Source organism: Solea senegalensis, linkage group LG5, assembly GCF_019176455.1.
Source record: "Solea senegalensis isolate Sse05_10M linkage group LG5, IFAPA_SoseM_1, whole genome shotgun sequence".
NCBI classification, from domain to species: domain Eukaryota; kingdom Metazoa; phylum Chordata; class Actinopteri; order Pleuronectiformes; family Soleidae; genus Solea; species Solea senegalensis.
In genome coordinates this window covers 9,734,368-9,750,755 of record NC_058025.1, presented here as the reverse complement: position 1 = coordinate 9,750,755, position 16,388 = coordinate 9,734,368, and the positions used below count along the sequence as shown (strand labels likewise).

Below are 16,388 nucleotides of genomic sequence, written 5' to 3'. Positions count from 1 at the left end.
CATTTGCTCTCTCATCATCCTCCTCCTCTTCTTCACATTTACTTCAGACACTGGTATAGTGAAATTAGATTAAGATGGAGTGACAGATAAGGTAACTCTAAGTACCACCAGGGGAAACTCATGTACTACTGGTGGTACGCATACCACAGTTTGTGAACTATGATAGCCTACTACAAGATTGCTTAAGATTAAGAAAACTTAAAGTATTGCTAAGTGCAAAGCGAATCCAATTTAAATACTGACTATTGCCTGGAGAAGCCATTTTGCTTCTGTTTAATGCAAAATGTTTAATTTTTTTTATTTTAGTATACATTTTTGGTTGTATCTTAATAATGACACCAATACGTGACTGAATGGCGGTACCGGTTCTGATTGGATTGGGCTACTTAAATATAACAACGACTTTCCCAGCCTTTGCTCCTTTTTGGCCCCTCCGGGTTGCTGTACTTAGCCAGACAATAGTTTGGTAGCAAAGCAGTCAGTCCCGTCACTAACAGGTGAAAGTCTGCTCTACCAACTTTTATGTGAGTATTACATTTTCAGCACAAATCAGCGCGTGTACCAGGAACAACATGTTAACGTGAACACACGTTTGTGTCGTTAACTGTCATTGGCCTCTACTTTTGTACTTGTTTTGAAGCTAACAAAACGGCTCAGCGTTTATAGCAAGCTAGGTTAACCTGCATGTTTCCAATGCTAGCTAGCGGACTTTAAAAAGAGGTCTAATTTATCTATCGCCACCGTGTCGACACAGTCTTGTTTGAAATAAATGTGTTGAGTGAGGTATGGGAATGTGTTTTAATAGAAAGACGTGACCACTAGAAGCTAACTCGGTTACCCTGACTGAATTGTTATTAATATTCTTCATCATCAGTTTCCACTCCGCAATGGCATCATCTGCTATGATCACCGTCCCCACCACTGCATCCCGCTTCGCCCTGCTACAGATAGACTCAGATTCGGACTCTGATACGTCCGAGCCGGGGAAGAGCAGCACCAAAAGCGCACGGGAATCCTCCGGGAAGCCCCGGCAGAGGAAGGCAGGGACACCCGGGGCAAAAGCGACTCAGGGCAACGACAAGAAGAAGGAGAAGAAAAAGAAGAAGAAGGAACAGCAGCAGAGTGAAGCAAATGAGGTGACGGTTTAGACTGAAGCATGTCAGCATGCACTGATTCATACATGAACATATTACATGGTCATATACACGTCACCCGTTTAGTGACATTTCTCTTGAGATGAAACTGCGGGGTGTGTTATCAGACACATTGTAATCAGTTTCGTTTCTGCTTTTTAACGTACAGGAGACTAGAGAAGCACTTTGATAACACAAACCTCTGCCAAGACGGACAGTTTAGCCATTTTCATACACTCCCTTTTCTCTTAGGGTTAACGTTTGCTTAATATAGTTCATCACCAAATTCTATGAATATCTTCCCTGGGCCATGACCTACATTCACTGGAAAAAAAAAACAAATATTGAAAATGTTCTTTACTTATTTAGTTATGTTCACAAACGGACACAGTCATACAAACACAGCTGAAAACAAAATCCTCTTTGCCATGGTAATAATGTAATTCAAGTGATCTGAGAATGATAAAAGGAGATAAATAGAAACACAAAACTACTTACATAAGGCCCAAGCTCTGTTTTTAAAAATATGTGTGGACTAGGCCTCAGTCTAGTAGAGTGCTGGACAATGGACATGTGTCAATATGTGCAGAGTTTAAGAGATTGAGAGATCTGCCAGGAACTCAGAACAGAAAGCTGTAATTGCAATTATTACTACTTTGAAAAACCTTGGGATTGAACAACCAACTTTTGCTATTAATTAATCGACATGGTTGATAAAACACATCATAAACAATTATATTAAATTGTTTGTAATTCTGCAAACACATGTGTAAGACATACACATGTGTGTGAGTCAAATAATGTTGTGATCTAAACATTCTTATAATTTGGCCTGTTGCTTTGGAAAAACAAAGCATCTTGAGGTGTATTCTTGGATTGTAGGAATAACTAACATTTTAGAATGATTTAACTTGTTTGACATTTTATTGACCATATGAATAATTATTCCACTTATGAATAAAACACAAGGTGAGAATTATCACACACGTATTGTAATTTGCAGCTATACTAACATTAATTGCTCCACTCAAAGACAGCAAAGATTTCACACATTTATCCCTCTGGGCTTTTTGTTTTCTCAGTGAACATTATGGCTTTCATTACATTACGTGTCATTTAGCAGATGCTTTTTTCCAAAGCGACTTACAAGGGAGTTGAGTACAATCAGCCAGGGGTGGAGTTGAACTTACAACCATGATGTCTTTTGCACACAGGGTACCGGTCTTAACCGCTGAGCCACTCCACCCCCAGCTGTAGCGGTTTCAAATCTAACAACCAAACTTAGTAGAGCTTAGTAGAGCTTAGTAGAGCTGTAATGTCATATTGGTCAGTGTTGGATTAACCATATCTTTTTGTTTAGTTGCGTAACCTGGCCTTCAAGAAGATTCCGCAGAAGTCTTGTGTCCCACCTTCCTCTATGACACTGTCAGGAATAGCAAGTGATCTTCTCAGCCCTTCATCAGAAGCCTCGAGCGTACCAGCAGGAGGGTGGCAGCAATGGAAGCAGAGGGATGAGCAGGTAAGAGGGAACCACCCCTCCAATAACAAAAATGTCAGCAAGTTAGAATGACAATTCTGAGAATTTTGAGAGTTTTACCCAACTGATCACTTGTGTGTAGGAAGGTGTCACTTTTTACAGGCTGTAGAAATGAGCAAATTGATAGAATTTTGTCTCCTGTCCTTCATAGATATAACTGTATTTCTATGAGATCATGTCTGACAATACAGAAATTGTACGCACTTGTGTTTTTCTCCTTTCAGATGACCACTGAATTATACGAAGCAGACTTGGAAAAGGCCTTGATTTTAAGTAAATTGGAGTTTGAACAACAAAAAAAGGTACAATGCTTGTGTGTGTATGTATATGTGTGTGTGTATATATATATATATATATATATATATATATATACACACACACACACATTTATTTGTATTCACACATATACTCTCCCACTTAAGCTGAAAGTTAGCATAGCTCTCCATACAACCTTATAATTACCGTTTGAAAAGTAGAGCTCAAACTATGCAAATACTATTTTTATTTTTACCATAAATAGACATACATTTAATCAAGCTTTAGAATTATTTGGCATAGTTCTCAGTAAGAAAGTAATCATATTCCTACAACAGAAATGAGAATTGTTCTGTAATCTTAGTTTTTGTCAAATGATCTGCTTTCATTCACAGAGCAACACAAACGCGTCCTCGCCCAAATCACGTGGAGGAAAAGAGGGCGGAGGAAAAGAGGGCGGAGGGAAGAAGGACAAAAAGAAGAATCAGCAGGCTAAAGAAAAAAAGACAGTTTCTCTGCAGGACTTCCAGGCTGAAGGCAGTTTAGGTAAGAGAAACTTGCTCTGTACTTTTTAAATGCCAAAAGGGTTAGGATCTCAGCCTATGACTCCCCTATGAAAAATATGTGTTTTAAATCAATGTATTTTGTCTCTTTCCAGAACATTCATGTAAGAAACAAGAAAAAGAGGTGAGAAACACAATATAGATATACGGTAACAATATTTAATCCCTATGATGAAGAGGTGCAGGGTTTTATTTCGGGGTGAATATTATGTGTGATGTGGCGCACTACACTGCAGTTGGAAAAACTGATCCCGTTCCTACCCAGGATCCTAAAGCAGCCAACACGGCACTAGGAACTGGTCAGGACGAGAAATTTTTTAATGAACTGGAAGACGACATCACTCGGATTATCCAGCGGGAAAAAAGACGTGAGCAGTACAATACCAGCCAGGGACAAGAAGTAAACACATCTACAGAACATGAACCGGTGAGTAGGCGACAAAATACTTGTATATGTGCATTTTACTTCAGGTTTTGACTTTGATTTTCCTTTCTTGGTTGTGAGAAGTGTAACATTCTCATGTTATTCTTGTTAGGACCCAAGAGCAGAGCAGCTGAAATATGATCTCGAGAAGAAAGACAAGGAAATAGTAGCGCTAAAAAAGACAATATCACAGTGGGAGGTCAGTATTCATAACCTTGTGCTTTTTCTATAATTCCTCTGCAATGTTGGAATATCACCGAATTTGCATGTTTAAGAGTTGGCTTTCTTTAGTCAAATATGCAGCTATTCCCTGGCTGGTTCATGTTATGTTGTTTCTTTCTTGATATATATATATCAAACCTGAAAAGTGCAGGGAAATAAAAAATAATGGTATACTAGGCAGGAGTTGTTGGTTTATGAACACACCCTTGTCTTTACTTGCTGAATTATCAAGCAACTGGCAGAGAATACAAATCATGATCACTAGAGTGAAAAAAGAGAGTGGTGTCTTGGTAAAAAGGGGAAGAAAATAATATAAAAAATATTTGTTTTCTTCTTTTTTCCTCAGGTGAAATACAGAGAGGTGAAAGCTAGAAATTCCCAGCTGCTTAAGATGCTCCAACAGGGAGAGAGTGAGTTGAATGTCACCAAAATAACAATAGCTAACTAACTAACCACCTTCCTTTTCTCTTAATTTTCTCATGTATTCTTTCCTGATGAATGGATATTGTAGTCTATCTGATTTTTAATGATGTTCCTCTCTCCCTCAGTGAAAGACAAAGCAGAAATCCTTTTACAGGTAGAAGAGCTACTAAATATAAAAGAAGAACTTTCATCACAGGTGTGTTATAGTAAAATAAAGATGATTACGGAGTATTGAAGGAAGCTGCTTCAGAAAGTTGTACCTTTTTTTTATGTGTATTTATTATACGTCTTTTGTAGGTAACATTACTGCACGCTGCCCTTGAACAAGAAAGATCTAAAATCAAAGGTCTGCAGTCAGAACAACCGAGACATCAGGTGAGAGTACAGATATTTACTCATGCTCTAATTTCCTTGGTTTGTGGAAATGTCAACATAACAAAGTAGGACAGGTGCATTTAGGGCATGTCCAAATGTGTACGTTTTCTACTTTAATTGTAAATGAAGTGTCTCTGCACTGGGCACATTGGTTTTGCTCAGTCACATAATAAATCATGGGTTTGTTGCCATTTCCTGTTCCATGTGAAAGCCAAGTGTATGTGACAGATTGCTATGATGGTGGCAGATTTGCCAGGTAGCGATAGAGGACACACATTTCTGTCACTTTTATTTTACTTTTTAAGAATTGGATCAAATTTTAGAAATGCTCCAGTAAGACATTTCTTTATTGATAATGATGTACTTTCTCTGCCTCTGTGATTGACAGGGTAACAGAAAAGGGAGAAAAGGCTCAGAAATGGATGTATGAAGGTTTCTGAAGGAAAAGACCTGCATAGCAAAGTTGAACAAGCAGACAAGCATATGAAGAAAACAACTGCTCATCAGGTTTCTTTTTCCCTCTTTCTTTTATGGCTTGAATTCTGTGTCGGCATAAAATGCATGTCCCTTTACATACACACAAGAAATGGCTATGTTTGAAGGTTTTGTTGAAATGTTGGCTTGGTACTCGGTGCTGCCACCTGTAGGCACATGAGTGCCATTGCATATCTGTTGAAGGTTGATTGCTCGCCCGACTGGTTCTTTTGTTTTAATGCCAACATGTTTTACTTAGTTTGCCTTTCTTTTTTCACTGTTAAGTAAATAAAATGCTTTTTCGGTGAAAACAATTCTTTCAGTTTTTCTTCTGCATTTTGTCTTGAAAAGGGTTATTACATTTTAGGAAAATGTAATAACTTAGGCTGTATTCTGTGTGGGTGTAGAATGATGTAAAACTTACTTGCAACGCAAACAATAAATATTATTAATAATGGTGACAACAAAACCATTTATAGAGCACTGGAAACTGAATTTACAAAAGTGCTTAAGTAAAGAATGAAAATAAATGAAGGAATACATTGTAAAAGTGATCACATATAGTATAGCTAATATAAATACAATTTATTTTGTGATTTAAAACATTTAAAAGGATCTGAGACACTGTCTCTTTAAATCACCCCTGTTACACAATAAAAGCTGCTTGCAGATAATAGCAATAATAATCGTAGTAATAAATAAATCAGTATGAGCTGTAATGAAACTAAAATCTGACATTGCTTAAACAGTAAAGGTTTAGTGTTGTATGTGGCCTGCATCTCAGACCTGGTCAGAGCTGTCACACATCCATACAACTTTCTGCCGAGTCATCGGACACACTGCCTCCTCCACCCAGAGACGTAGTGCAGCCAGCTCCGTGTCTGCTCATCTTCACCGTCAGCCTCTACAGAACTGAGATGTCAGACGCAGGGACAGATGAACTGTGGCCGTCAGGTGAATGCCAGGAGACTGAAATGATCCATGTTTCTGTCAAAAGTCTAATGGAGAGCAACGACTTCACTGTCCGCTGTGACTGTACTGTCAGACAGGTAGGTCAGGAGACTAAAGATGCTGTGTTGGACAGGTTTGTGTGTAGGGTTTGGTTTCGTTAATCCAGACTAAAAGCTGCCAAACCATGCCTGGCATCAGTCGGTTGCCACTGCTGTGTTTCTTTTGTTTATTTTTTTGGCTAACAAAATGCCTTTGTGTGTCTGTTGTGTGTATTAGCTGAAGTGGGACCTATCGGATCGTCTCGGGAGCCCAGCAGAGCAGCTGGTGCTGATCCACTCTGGTCGAGTCCTCAGAGAGTCGGAGATCCTGAGTCACCTTAAAAGACAGAGTGAGTCAGTCAGGCTCTGCATGATCCAAAGGTAAACAACAACACATTTTCTCATAATGTAGTTCACTGAAGATGAAAACATAATTTTTATTTAGGGGTGTGGCTAAATATATATATTTATTTTGATTTGAAAAAACAATCAAAACCCAAATTCAAGTACTTTAGAAAGCCTTCTGAGACAGAAATATCAGCTGTGAATCTAAAGTTGTTCATTAAGGGATTTGATCTCTTCTGGAGTAAAAGAAAGCCTTAGTTGTTTAGAAGAACACTGAGGGTCTCTAAAACAGTTTTTGAGTTACATGAGAAATACATATAAGCATGCAGACATCACAAACCTCCACCAATGCTGCTCAGTTTCTTGCTCTCCTATCTAGTAAGAAAATCCTGAATCTGAATCAGTCATACTTCACCTTCAAATTCTTATTTCGTCATTGGGCCAAACCTACATTTGGCTCATAAATGGATGGATAGACACGGTGGAAAATATACAGACTTGCATCAAGCATCATCATTTTATAACATACATTACATTCATACTTGATTTGTGTGTTTATGTCAAGTGGAAGTGGCATTCTCAGATTAAGGTTAATCTTCTCAGGCCTCAGGGTTCGTCCAGTGTGCCCTCTGGTGATGTAACCTCAGAGACGGTCCAGTCAGAGGTCACCGATGTTCTTGACCCTGAAACCCTGACACCATCTCCCACCTCTCCCTTCTGTCTGGGTAAGAAATCATTGAAGCAGGGTTATTATTTCCTACTTACTTTCAGACCTCACATGTCTTCTTTATCTAGATGATATGCTCCAACCTCTGTACTTTGATCTGATCCTGGTCCCACAGTGGAAGGTTTGGGCAGTCTTGGCCTTGCAAACAGTGGACCCTGCCTCTTCACTGCACTCCAGTGCCAGATGGAGGAGCAGCTTTTGGATGACCCAGAGATGATGTGCCGTGTTGTGGGCAGCCCACTAGTGCAGAGCACACTCTCCACCTCCGGTGCCCAAATAACCAGGCAGCTCATTTTGTCTAATCCCCAAGTCCAGCAGCTCCTCCAGACAAATCCAGAGGTGGGAGACATGCTTAGCGACACGGACATCATCGAACAGGTGGGTGTAGTTTGGGATTCAAAAAAGTGATGTGTGAGGGTTGACATCATCCAGTACAATGTGAATTAAAAGAATTCCTTCTCTATAGCAAGTTACTACTTCTCATTTTGGCTTCTCCCTTTAATGGTCGCCACAGCAGATCATCTGCCTCTTACTGCTTAAATTTATAAATTTAGAATTTCTACAATGAAATATACAACACAAAGAGATACTGTATACATGCAAGTTTCCATAAAATGAGGGTGAGATGTGGAAAAATTATTCATTTTCCTGTGAAAAGAGCATGTCATTTTTTGCCTCTAATGCTAAAATGTCAAATGTAAATGTAGTTTCTTCCACCCATACGTCCATTATCTTGTTGTTGTACATATCGTCTCAAGGTTCAGGAGCTCCTCAGGAACCCTGACATGATAGAGGAAGTGATGCGTAATGAAGAGAGGACACTGGCGAGTTGCAAGTTGCAGCCGCAGCAGGACGGTCGTGAAACCGTCTCTGGTGACTCTGGTGATCTTCAGGAAACTGAAGCGAAAGTACAGGTACATCATCTCAAACTGTCACAGGTACAACCCTGAAATGAATGTCTTATCTGGGGAATCTGTTTAGCTCACCTGGTAGACTGGCCTGCATCCCCCTTCACTCCATTAATAAAAGCCGCCTGAACTATCCTAATTATATTAAAGTAATTTGTGTGTTTTGTTTATAATGGTGTTTTGTTTATAATCCAGACAGGATTACCCCAGGTGGCCACTCTCTCATCTGGCAATCAGCAAACACTCAAAGCAGAGCCAGAGAGGGACCAGACACCGGCCCCCGAGTCCAGTCACTGCACAGACCCTCTCAGAAAACTGACACCTGATCCAAACCCACAGAGCAATATCTCTACGGGCAAGGCTAATATGCAGATCACAAGGTTTTCATCAGCTAAACATTTCTCCTCGGTTTTAATCACTCTGTATCTATGGCCTTGTTCCTCCTGCTGCCTCAGGAATGCAGTCCCTGCTGGAGGAGATCACAGCCAGTCCAGGTCTGATGGAAAGCCTCCTCTCTGGGCCGCATGTAAGCAGTCTTCTGAACTGCCTCAGCCAGAATCCTGATCTGGCTTCACAGGTGACACATACGACACATAACATTCAGATAGTTATGGTTCTCTTTATTTTCTATCGACAGAACCCGCAGTCCAGTGTCTCTCATTAGATATATTTGTTTCCTGGCTGGTTTTACAGATGCTGCTGAGCCACCCTTTGTTCTCAGGGAATCCTCAGTTACAGCAGCAGATGAGACAGCAGCTCCCTTTCTTCCTCCAACAAGTTTGTTCATGCTTCTCTGTTTGACTCTCCTGTTCAGCCATTTTGCACATGAAACATCCTTGTGTTATGTTATTAGTCACATTTTCAGTTGCAGTTGTTTGATATGTACAGTAAATGCCACATAGACCCCATTGCTCATAATTGTCAGTTATGTGCAGATGCAGAGTCCAGAGCTACTGTCAGCCATGTTGAACCCGAGAGCCATGGAGGCTCTGCTACAGATCCAGCAGGGACTGCAGACACTAGCTGCAGAGGCTCCCGCCTTCATACCTGCGTGAGTAAAACAGATGTTTACTTCATTAGTAAAATATATATATTTTTTAAATGAGTCTATATATCTAAAGTGTACATATTATCTTCTTACAGGGCTGGACTCGGAAACACTGGTGCCAAAGTCGGCGTTGCTCCTGATCTCACATCTAACTCTGTCCTCAACGGCCAATCAGGAAATTGTTCTCAGGTTGCCACGGAGACAGAGCAGCAGCAGCAGCAATTTGTACATCAGATGCTACAGGCCCTGACCAACACCAGTAATGGAGTATGTCAGTGTTTCTTTATAACCTTGTTATTACTGCTGTCAGTGAATGGTTTGACCTGCTCTTGAATTTGAAATATCACCAAATATTAAGTGCAAATATTCACTAAAAACTGCTTATTAAAGCAGACGATTTTCCTTATATCAACCCACAGGCCAGTGTATTTCCATTTTCCTCCTTTTAAAGTCTAATGTCTTTAAAGTTTTTTTATTTACATTAGTAAATAACAGAAGTCACTGTTGTTATCTATGGTTCCTATATGCTTTTATTCTTTTATTCAGTGTGGTCAAATAAGAAAATACAGTAAATATGCTGTGGTGCTGTGGTCTCCTAAAAGACAGATGAGCAGAGACACTGGAGAAGAAAGACAGGAGCTGTTTGCTCCTTTGCAATCGTGTGATTGTACTAGATCAGCATTTAATTTTCCCTCCTCACTTTTCCCGTCAGGTCTGTCACGAGGAGGCGGAGTTCCAGGAGGAACTGGAGTACCTGAGCTCAATGGGCTTCAGGGACAGACGGGCAAACCTGCAGGCTCTCATCAGCACGAGAGGAGACCTCACCACTGCTATACAACAGCTGTGCGGTCTCTGACACACATGTGCACACGCATACCCGCTGATTCATTTTAGAAGCATTAACATTAAGTGTGTTACAACACAACAGACACATGTCGGCAAATTTATATTGCTGTACTCCTTAACCTTCCATACGACTGAACCATCTGCGTGTAGTTTATAGGAAGTGCTCTATAGTCAGTCCTGGCATAAAAGGCACCCTTACTTTAGTCTACACTTATTGACCCTTACCTGAATTGAAGGGCCAAGAGGAGTGGATGCTTCAATTAACAGAGTTGAAACAGAAGATTACATTATCCATTCCACTTATTCATATCCACTTTTCACCTTGCCACCTGGACAGTATCTACTATAATCTTTTAACACTCAGAGACACTGTTTATTCTGACAATATCCACACTCCCAGTGCCTGGACAAGAGCAGGTGCGTGAGTTTACCTGGCCTCACCTGCTGCATACACACATGCAGACTTTGTCTCCAAAGATGCACTTGGCTCCAAAACGTGTAATTAAAAGATGGACTTTGGACTAAAATGTCAATATTATCTCGACATACTACTCAGACTTTCAAGGCTCATCCACTCGACACTCACTCGCAGGAAAAAATGAATGAGTTCAGGACTAAAAACACAATCTGTAATTATAATAAGACATTCATTTAAAACCTCATGTCTCTATACATTGTGGCCAGTAATGCGTGATATTCAGTACAGGATGTTGGAATCAGTCTCACTGACTAGTAAACGTGATGTAATCAGTAAAAAGTGCTGAATGTTGCTCTGTAATTTTTTTTTTGAGTCCGTCAGCACTATTGTGTTGTCTCGCATTCATGCAAATGTGCACCTTTCTGTTGCAGCACAGTTCCTCTTAAGTTGTTACACTACATTAATTCCACAGTTCCGTTTATGATTCTCCGCGCACTATTTGATGATCTGTGTTTTTGCGGGGGAGCCTGTTCATCATTTAGTCGTGAAATTCCGGAGATCCATTTACATGAGGATGAAGGTAGCAAATCAATCATTACTCATTATGCTGTGTCCAGAGTCACTGCAGAAATCATAAATGTTATCCAGCAGTCTCAGCACAAACAACAAAAACTGGTTATGTATGAATTTATTTTGTACATATTATCCTTCACTCCCTTAGATGAAAACCTCACTACCCATCAAAATCAGAATTTAAGGTATTTTCACACGATATCCCCCCCATGCTTCTTAAATTGAAACCTTTACTACAAACACTAGGGGGCACTTCATGTCTTCAGTAGTTTCATCATGCAGCAGCAACATGCAGAGTCCAATCCCATCGATGACCGTTTAAATAGCAGTTTCTGTGGTCATTTGTCATTACTAACGCACATTATTGACCTCTATAAAGACACATGACATATAAATTGAACCCCCCCCCACACACATATTAAGCATAATAGGATAAAACGATGAGCATAAAGCAATCATTTAATATATGATCGTCGACATTATATCTTTAAGTGAGTTGTAGCTCTTACTGTTAGTAATGAGATGTGTGGTTTCATAAGGGTTTCTGTGCCCTTAGCCTCTTGGATTAAGGACACGTACAATGACATCAGATAAGTGTGCATGTGATCCACTTGACAACCTGTGAGCATTTGTCTGTTGGTGCCAAACTGAAGGGCTTTAATCTTCAGTAGTCTGTGTGTGTGTGTGTGTCAGTGGGTTCGTCTGGATGTGTGAGATATGAGAGTAGCCAAGGGGGGGTTTTCTGGATTAGAAGCTCCTAAAATATTCATGTTGAGGTTTGCAGATGAGTCACACTAACAAAAACAGGTCTGCAGTGCTGAATGGAAGTGTGTGTGTGTGTTGCCACAAATAACAAAAAAAAGCCTTTACCTGAGCTGACCTTTAAAATGATACAACCATATTGTCTATTATTGTCACTTTATTATATTCTGCACCATTTGTTAGACTTGACATCAGAGCATGATGGGTAGTAGCTCAGACAATCCTTAAAATACTTAAATCAATTTAAGTATTTTTCATATTAACCCATCCATGATGAGAACTTGTTTGAATAAGATAACAAACCTGTAGTGTTTAATCTACAACTGCAGATAAGACAGACACTTGTAGGAAGTTCTCTTTTGTTCTACAGATGATCGATTAATCCAATAAATCAAGAAAACACTTGAGAAATTAATTTGATTAAAAACTGTTTGTTGCATCTTTAGTCCCCTGTTATAGAAATGCAAACACTGAAATTACAAATGTGACTTATGTGAAATATTCAAACTTATTGATATTCAGTACAAAACAGTGATTAAAAAGCCAAAGATTTAGACTTATAACAAAATATATACAAACTCAAATAGTCTATTCTTCTTATCATCATTTGATGCTCTGCTGCATACAGAAGAGTATCCGATATACATACCATCAACTGCAAATCACAGGAGTTGATGGTCACGATGGAGACTGATAAAAGACGCTTGTGTCTCTCACACTGAAGTCTGTCTAACCTGTTAGTTCAAAAAATGTGTAAATCAGATCAAATGACATTCAATGCATCATGATAATGAATAAAAATGAATGTAGTATGCTACACTTTTCAGTGTTTTTGGCAGTGCAGAAGAACATTGGGAATCTCCACAGTACATCATACTGTAAGTAGTAAGTAAATGGACATTTCATTGAATTAAATGACATTTTTGATCTGGAAAAAGGCTCATGTTCATAAAAATCCACACACTAGATACTGATTTATTTCTATACTGCCTTCCCTTAAAAACACTTGATGATTATCCTCATCATGTCTGGTCTGCTGCAGTGGTTACAGCTTCACTGGTTGTGGCTTGAGGCTGATAATGTGCTTTTCAACCTCCAAAGCGATATCATTGATGTCTCTTGCGATGTCTAAGAACAACACATTCTCCTCGTCCCCCAACGGAGGCTCTAAAAGCTCAAACTGGGAATGCAGAAGGTCGGCTTTCATGAAATGAGCCGTCCGCGACATCATCCTCTGATGGACGAGACTGAAGTCGCCGTGCAGGAACAGAAAGAAGACGTCAGGAGGGGCAGGAGGCCGGATCTCTTGGTCAAGGGCTGTGGACCCATGCAGCATGATCTGTCTGTAGAGGCGCTTTAGGGCCGAGCATGTCACAAAGCCATCACGGCCTGAACACCTTTCTCTGAGGTGAAAAGACACACACACACACACACGTACAGATGTAACAGTCCTAATGAATGTTGACAGAGAAGAACAGTGCAAAAAAAAAACTGTCAGGAAGTGAAGGAGTTGAAAAGGAAAGGTGAGATAAGTTGAGCAAGAAGAGGAAAAAATAGCTGTGACGACTGGAGGAGTTAAGAAAGATCAGTCTTTGATGTTGCCACAGACATTTTAAAAAGGAGATGGCATACTTTTCACTCGCCCCTTCACCTTCTCTTCTACACTCTCTCTCACTGTAATCTGTCTTTATTTTCCTCCATTTCCTTTCTGCTCTCTCTGGTTTTCATCTCAATTTCCAAAAGCATCTTTGATCATCTTTGATCTTCTCCAGCGATTTCACGCCTGCGTATCTTCCGCTTGCTGCTCTGTTCTTCAGCTTCTTCTCCCCGTCTACTTCTGTGTCATTACGAAAATATTAGTGTGTGCGCGTTATGTTCTCTGTGTGTAAACAAGTGTGTGATATTCTCACCTTTGAATGACTCCATGTAGTTGCAGGAGCCAAGGTAATCTGTCCTGGGGAGACAAAAACAACAACAACAAAGTGAAATGATTTACATTTGTTGCAGACAGCTGTAATAACATACGTCACATCACTCTGATCCTGGCCTCTCTCTCCACTGACATACAGTGCATTTCCTTTAATTGATTTTCAGATGTTTGGTCCTGAGCTACATCGCAGAAATGTTTTTGCCCCACAGGAGCCAGCATGCAGCCTTAGATCCTCAGGTTAGTTCCAAGGTTACGTGTAAAATCTTAAAGTGACTGTGCCTTTGCTAGAAATTGAATCTGTCCTAATTTGGGTATAACTGAGGTGGAATCCATTTTTTTTCAAACACAAAGAACTGAGATGAATCCCATTCTTTAATGTTCACATTTCTGGGCAAACTCATGTCCTATTCGCTTGTGCCCAGCCTCAACCTGCCAATTGTCACACAGACAGCTGTTGAGCATTTTCAAATAAAAAAGCGGTGGATGAAACTCTGTTTCTCCTGCTGCGTTCACTGCTTGCTCTGTCTGAAAATCTGATAGGATGATTGACTCGCGAGTGAAGACAAAGTGCCAGACACCAGGGACACGGACACTTTGACTGACCTCATCTGTGAGTGGTTCGCCCTGTGACATCTTCACAATGTTCTCCTGTGGGTGCAAATCATCTCCTTCATGCAGCGGCCAGCCCAACTGATGGAAGGAAAGACATGTACAGTTGAGTATCAAGCAATGTGTGAACATAAGCATGTTTAAGGGTGTGTGTGTACCTGGTATTCCTTATGTTGTGGGGACCTAAATCTGTTTACACAGTCACATTATGGGGACTTGTCTTCCTTAAATGTAAATGACTACATTTTAAGGTGAAGGCATGTTTTTAAGTTAGTCTGAGGTTAGTGTTAGGTTAAGGCTAGGGTTGGGGGTTAGGATTAGGCCAGTGGTAATTATGGTCCTCTGAAGTCATGGAAACCAGTGTGTGTGTGTGTGTGTGTAAAAAGGTTACCTTTTCTGAAAGAAAAGCCCCTAAGCTGCTTCTGCATAACAAAAGGAACAAGATACAGCTCGATTCAGGGAAATCTGACACAAAGTAATTACATAAAACAGTAATATTTAGGTTTACGTGACAACAGCTTTGCACATGGAGCATTAACCACCTACACTACTGTGCAAACATCATAAGCCACCGGAAGATTTGTTGTCTCTTGCAATATTTTTGTGTTCCCTCACAATATTTTTACGTTATCGCAAGGGAAAACAAACGTTAGGTCTAAAATTATTTCTGGTGGCTAGGGTCATGGTTTTGGTCTTATATTGATGCTGAATATCAGCTCATTTCTATAGATAACATATGCAGGCAGACAGTATAGTATGTACTTTCCACAGCCAGAGACTCCCATTATGATGTAGATCATTTCCTCTGTGGACCTTCAGAGAGACAGAGACAGAGACACCTGTGCTGGGTGAAAGAACAAGAAGAGTCAATATTGGAATTAATGTATGTCTCCGTATTGAGTTAATATCGCGGAAAACCATTTGTAATGACAGTGCTTTTCAGTGACATTATGTCACTTAACAGCAAGTGATATCACCATCAGAAATGAATCCATTCACAGTGGGATTGACATGTACAGTTACTGTTACATCCACAAACACACGGGTTAACAGTAAAGGTTAAGATGTGTAAACATCTACAATGACTGTAACTCATTGTCCTTGCCTCCGGAGACAAATAAAGTTTTTGGAAATTTGAACCAATAATAGCAGAGGCAACAAGCTACAATGTGACATTACTTCAGATTAATTAGCACATTAGCATTAGATCTGATGAGCGTTTCAACGTTTCACAGAAAAATAACTTACACCTAAATGATAAAACACTCTCTTATTCCGCTGAAAAGCATGGACTGAATGTACCTTGTTTCTGCACCACAGCGCGACGGTTTGTTTATTAACGTACGTGATGACGTCAGACCCAAGTCATACGTTCCCAGTTAAAGGGGCAGTGCTGCATTTCTACTTTCGGACTGAAATAAAAAAAGGAAGAGAGAAATTACTGACTAAATAAAATACTTTTGTTTGTATACGAATAAGTTGGTATCGCCCATTTGCACTCAACAATGCACAACGTCCAATGATTTTATTGTTCATTATTATTAGTATTATTATGATTCACTATATGATCTTTAGATCTATAGATTTGGGTTATTTGTCTATAATTTCTCCACAACAGGTCGCAGTTACATAGTGTATTATTATTGTTATTATTATTGTTATTATCATTATTATTGTTATTGTTATTACTACTACTACTGTTATTATCATTATTATTATTATTAGTATTATAATTATTGTTAGTAGTAGTAGTAGTAGTAGTATACATAAGACGATGCAATAAGATCTATGTTGAAATTGTGAAAGAGAGAGAGAGGGAGGGAGAGA

The 16,388-nt window shown here is 39.7% G+C and overlaps 3 protein-coding genes across 7 annotated transcripts; 2 read left to right on the top strand and 1 right to left on the bottom strand.

The window, feature by feature from the left end:
• The first annotated feature begins 437 nt into the window (after positions 1–437).
• Positions 438–5,720, top strand: gkap1 (G kinase anchoring protein 1). The gene is made up of 12 exons (XM_044026382.1): positions 438–524; positions 875–1,136; positions 2,494–2,652; positions 2,895–2,972; positions 3,321–3,471; positions 3,584–3,612; positions 3,754–3,915; positions 4,025–4,111; positions 4,481–4,544; positions 4,683–4,753; positions 4,855–4,932; positions 5,321–5,720. Exons 2-12 carry the CDS (start codon positions 888–890, stop codon positions 5,360–5,362), a joined length of 1,170 nt encoding a protein of 389 aa, XP_043882317.1. The 5' UTR covers positions 438–524; positions 875–887; the 3' UTR covers positions 5,363–5,720.
• Positions 5,721–5,747: 27 nt separating this feature from the next.
• LOC122769670 (ubiquilin-1-like) lies at positions 5,748–12,095 on the top strand. The gene is given in 11 exon segments (XM_044026389.1): positions 5,748–6,455; positions 6,634–6,776; positions 7,344–7,465; positions 7,583–7,845; positions 8,226–8,381; positions 8,571–8,819; positions 8,821–8,952; positions 9,069–9,152; positions 9,311–9,426; positions 9,519–9,690; positions 10,136–12,095. Coding segments are annotated over 11 exon segments (1,713 nt in total). The 5' UTR covers positions 5,748–6,323; the 3' UTR covers positions 10,280–12,095.
• Positions 12,096–12,161: 66 nt separating this feature from the next.
• Positions 12,162–16,230, bottom strand: LOC122769669 (probable gluconokinase). 5 transcript variants are annotated; one of them, XM_044026388.1, is made up of 6 exons: positions 15,864–16,230; positions 15,324–15,405; positions 14,953–14,983; positions 14,556–14,642; positions 13,933–13,976; positions 12,162–13,425 (listed from the first exon to the last, which is right to left on the bottom strand). In XM_044026388.1, the coding sequence occupies exons 2-6, from the start codon at positions 15,359–15,361 to the stop codon at positions 13,068–13,070; spliced, it is 558 nt and encodes a 185-aa protein (XP_043882323.1). In that variant the 5' UTR covers positions 15,362–15,405; positions 15,864–16,230; the 3' UTR covers positions 12,162–13,067. The 5 variants fall into 5 exon arrangements, with proteins under 5 accessions (XP_043882323.1, XP_043882320.1, XP_043882321.1 ...); XM_044026385.1 differs by having other exon boundaries at positions 15,324–15,400; XM_044026386.1 differs by having other exon boundaries at positions 15,810–15,874.
• Between the last annotated feature and the right edge of the window lie 158 nt (positions 16,231–16,388).

Excerpts from the sequence above, each read along its gene's own strand:
- gkap1 (XM_044026382.1), top strand. The coding sequence starts at position 888 with ATGGCATCATCTGCTATGATCACCGTCCCCACCACTGCATCCCGCTTC. Across the intron at positions 2,653-2,894 it reads GGAAGCAGAGGGATGAGCAG|ATGACCACTGAATTATACGA; the intron begins GTAAGAGGGAAC and ends TTCTCCTTTCAG. Across the intron at positions 4,933-5,320 it reads CAGAACAACCGAGACATCAG|GGTAACAGAAAAGGGAGAAA; the intron begins GTGAGAGTACAG and ends TGTGATTGACAG.
- LOC122769669 (XM_044026383.1), bottom strand. The coding sequence starts at position 15,096 with ATGCTCCATGTGCAAAGCTGTTGTCACGTAAACCTAAATATTACTGTT. Across the intron at positions 14,643-14,952 it reads GGGCTTTTCTTTCAGAAAAG|TTGGGCTGGCCGCTGCATGA; the intron begins GTAACCTTTTTA and ends TCCTTCCATCAG. Across the intron at positions 13,977-14,555 it reads GCGAACCACTCACAGATGAG|GACAGATTACCTTGGCTCCT; the intron begins GTCAGTCAAAGT and ends TTGTCTCCCCAG.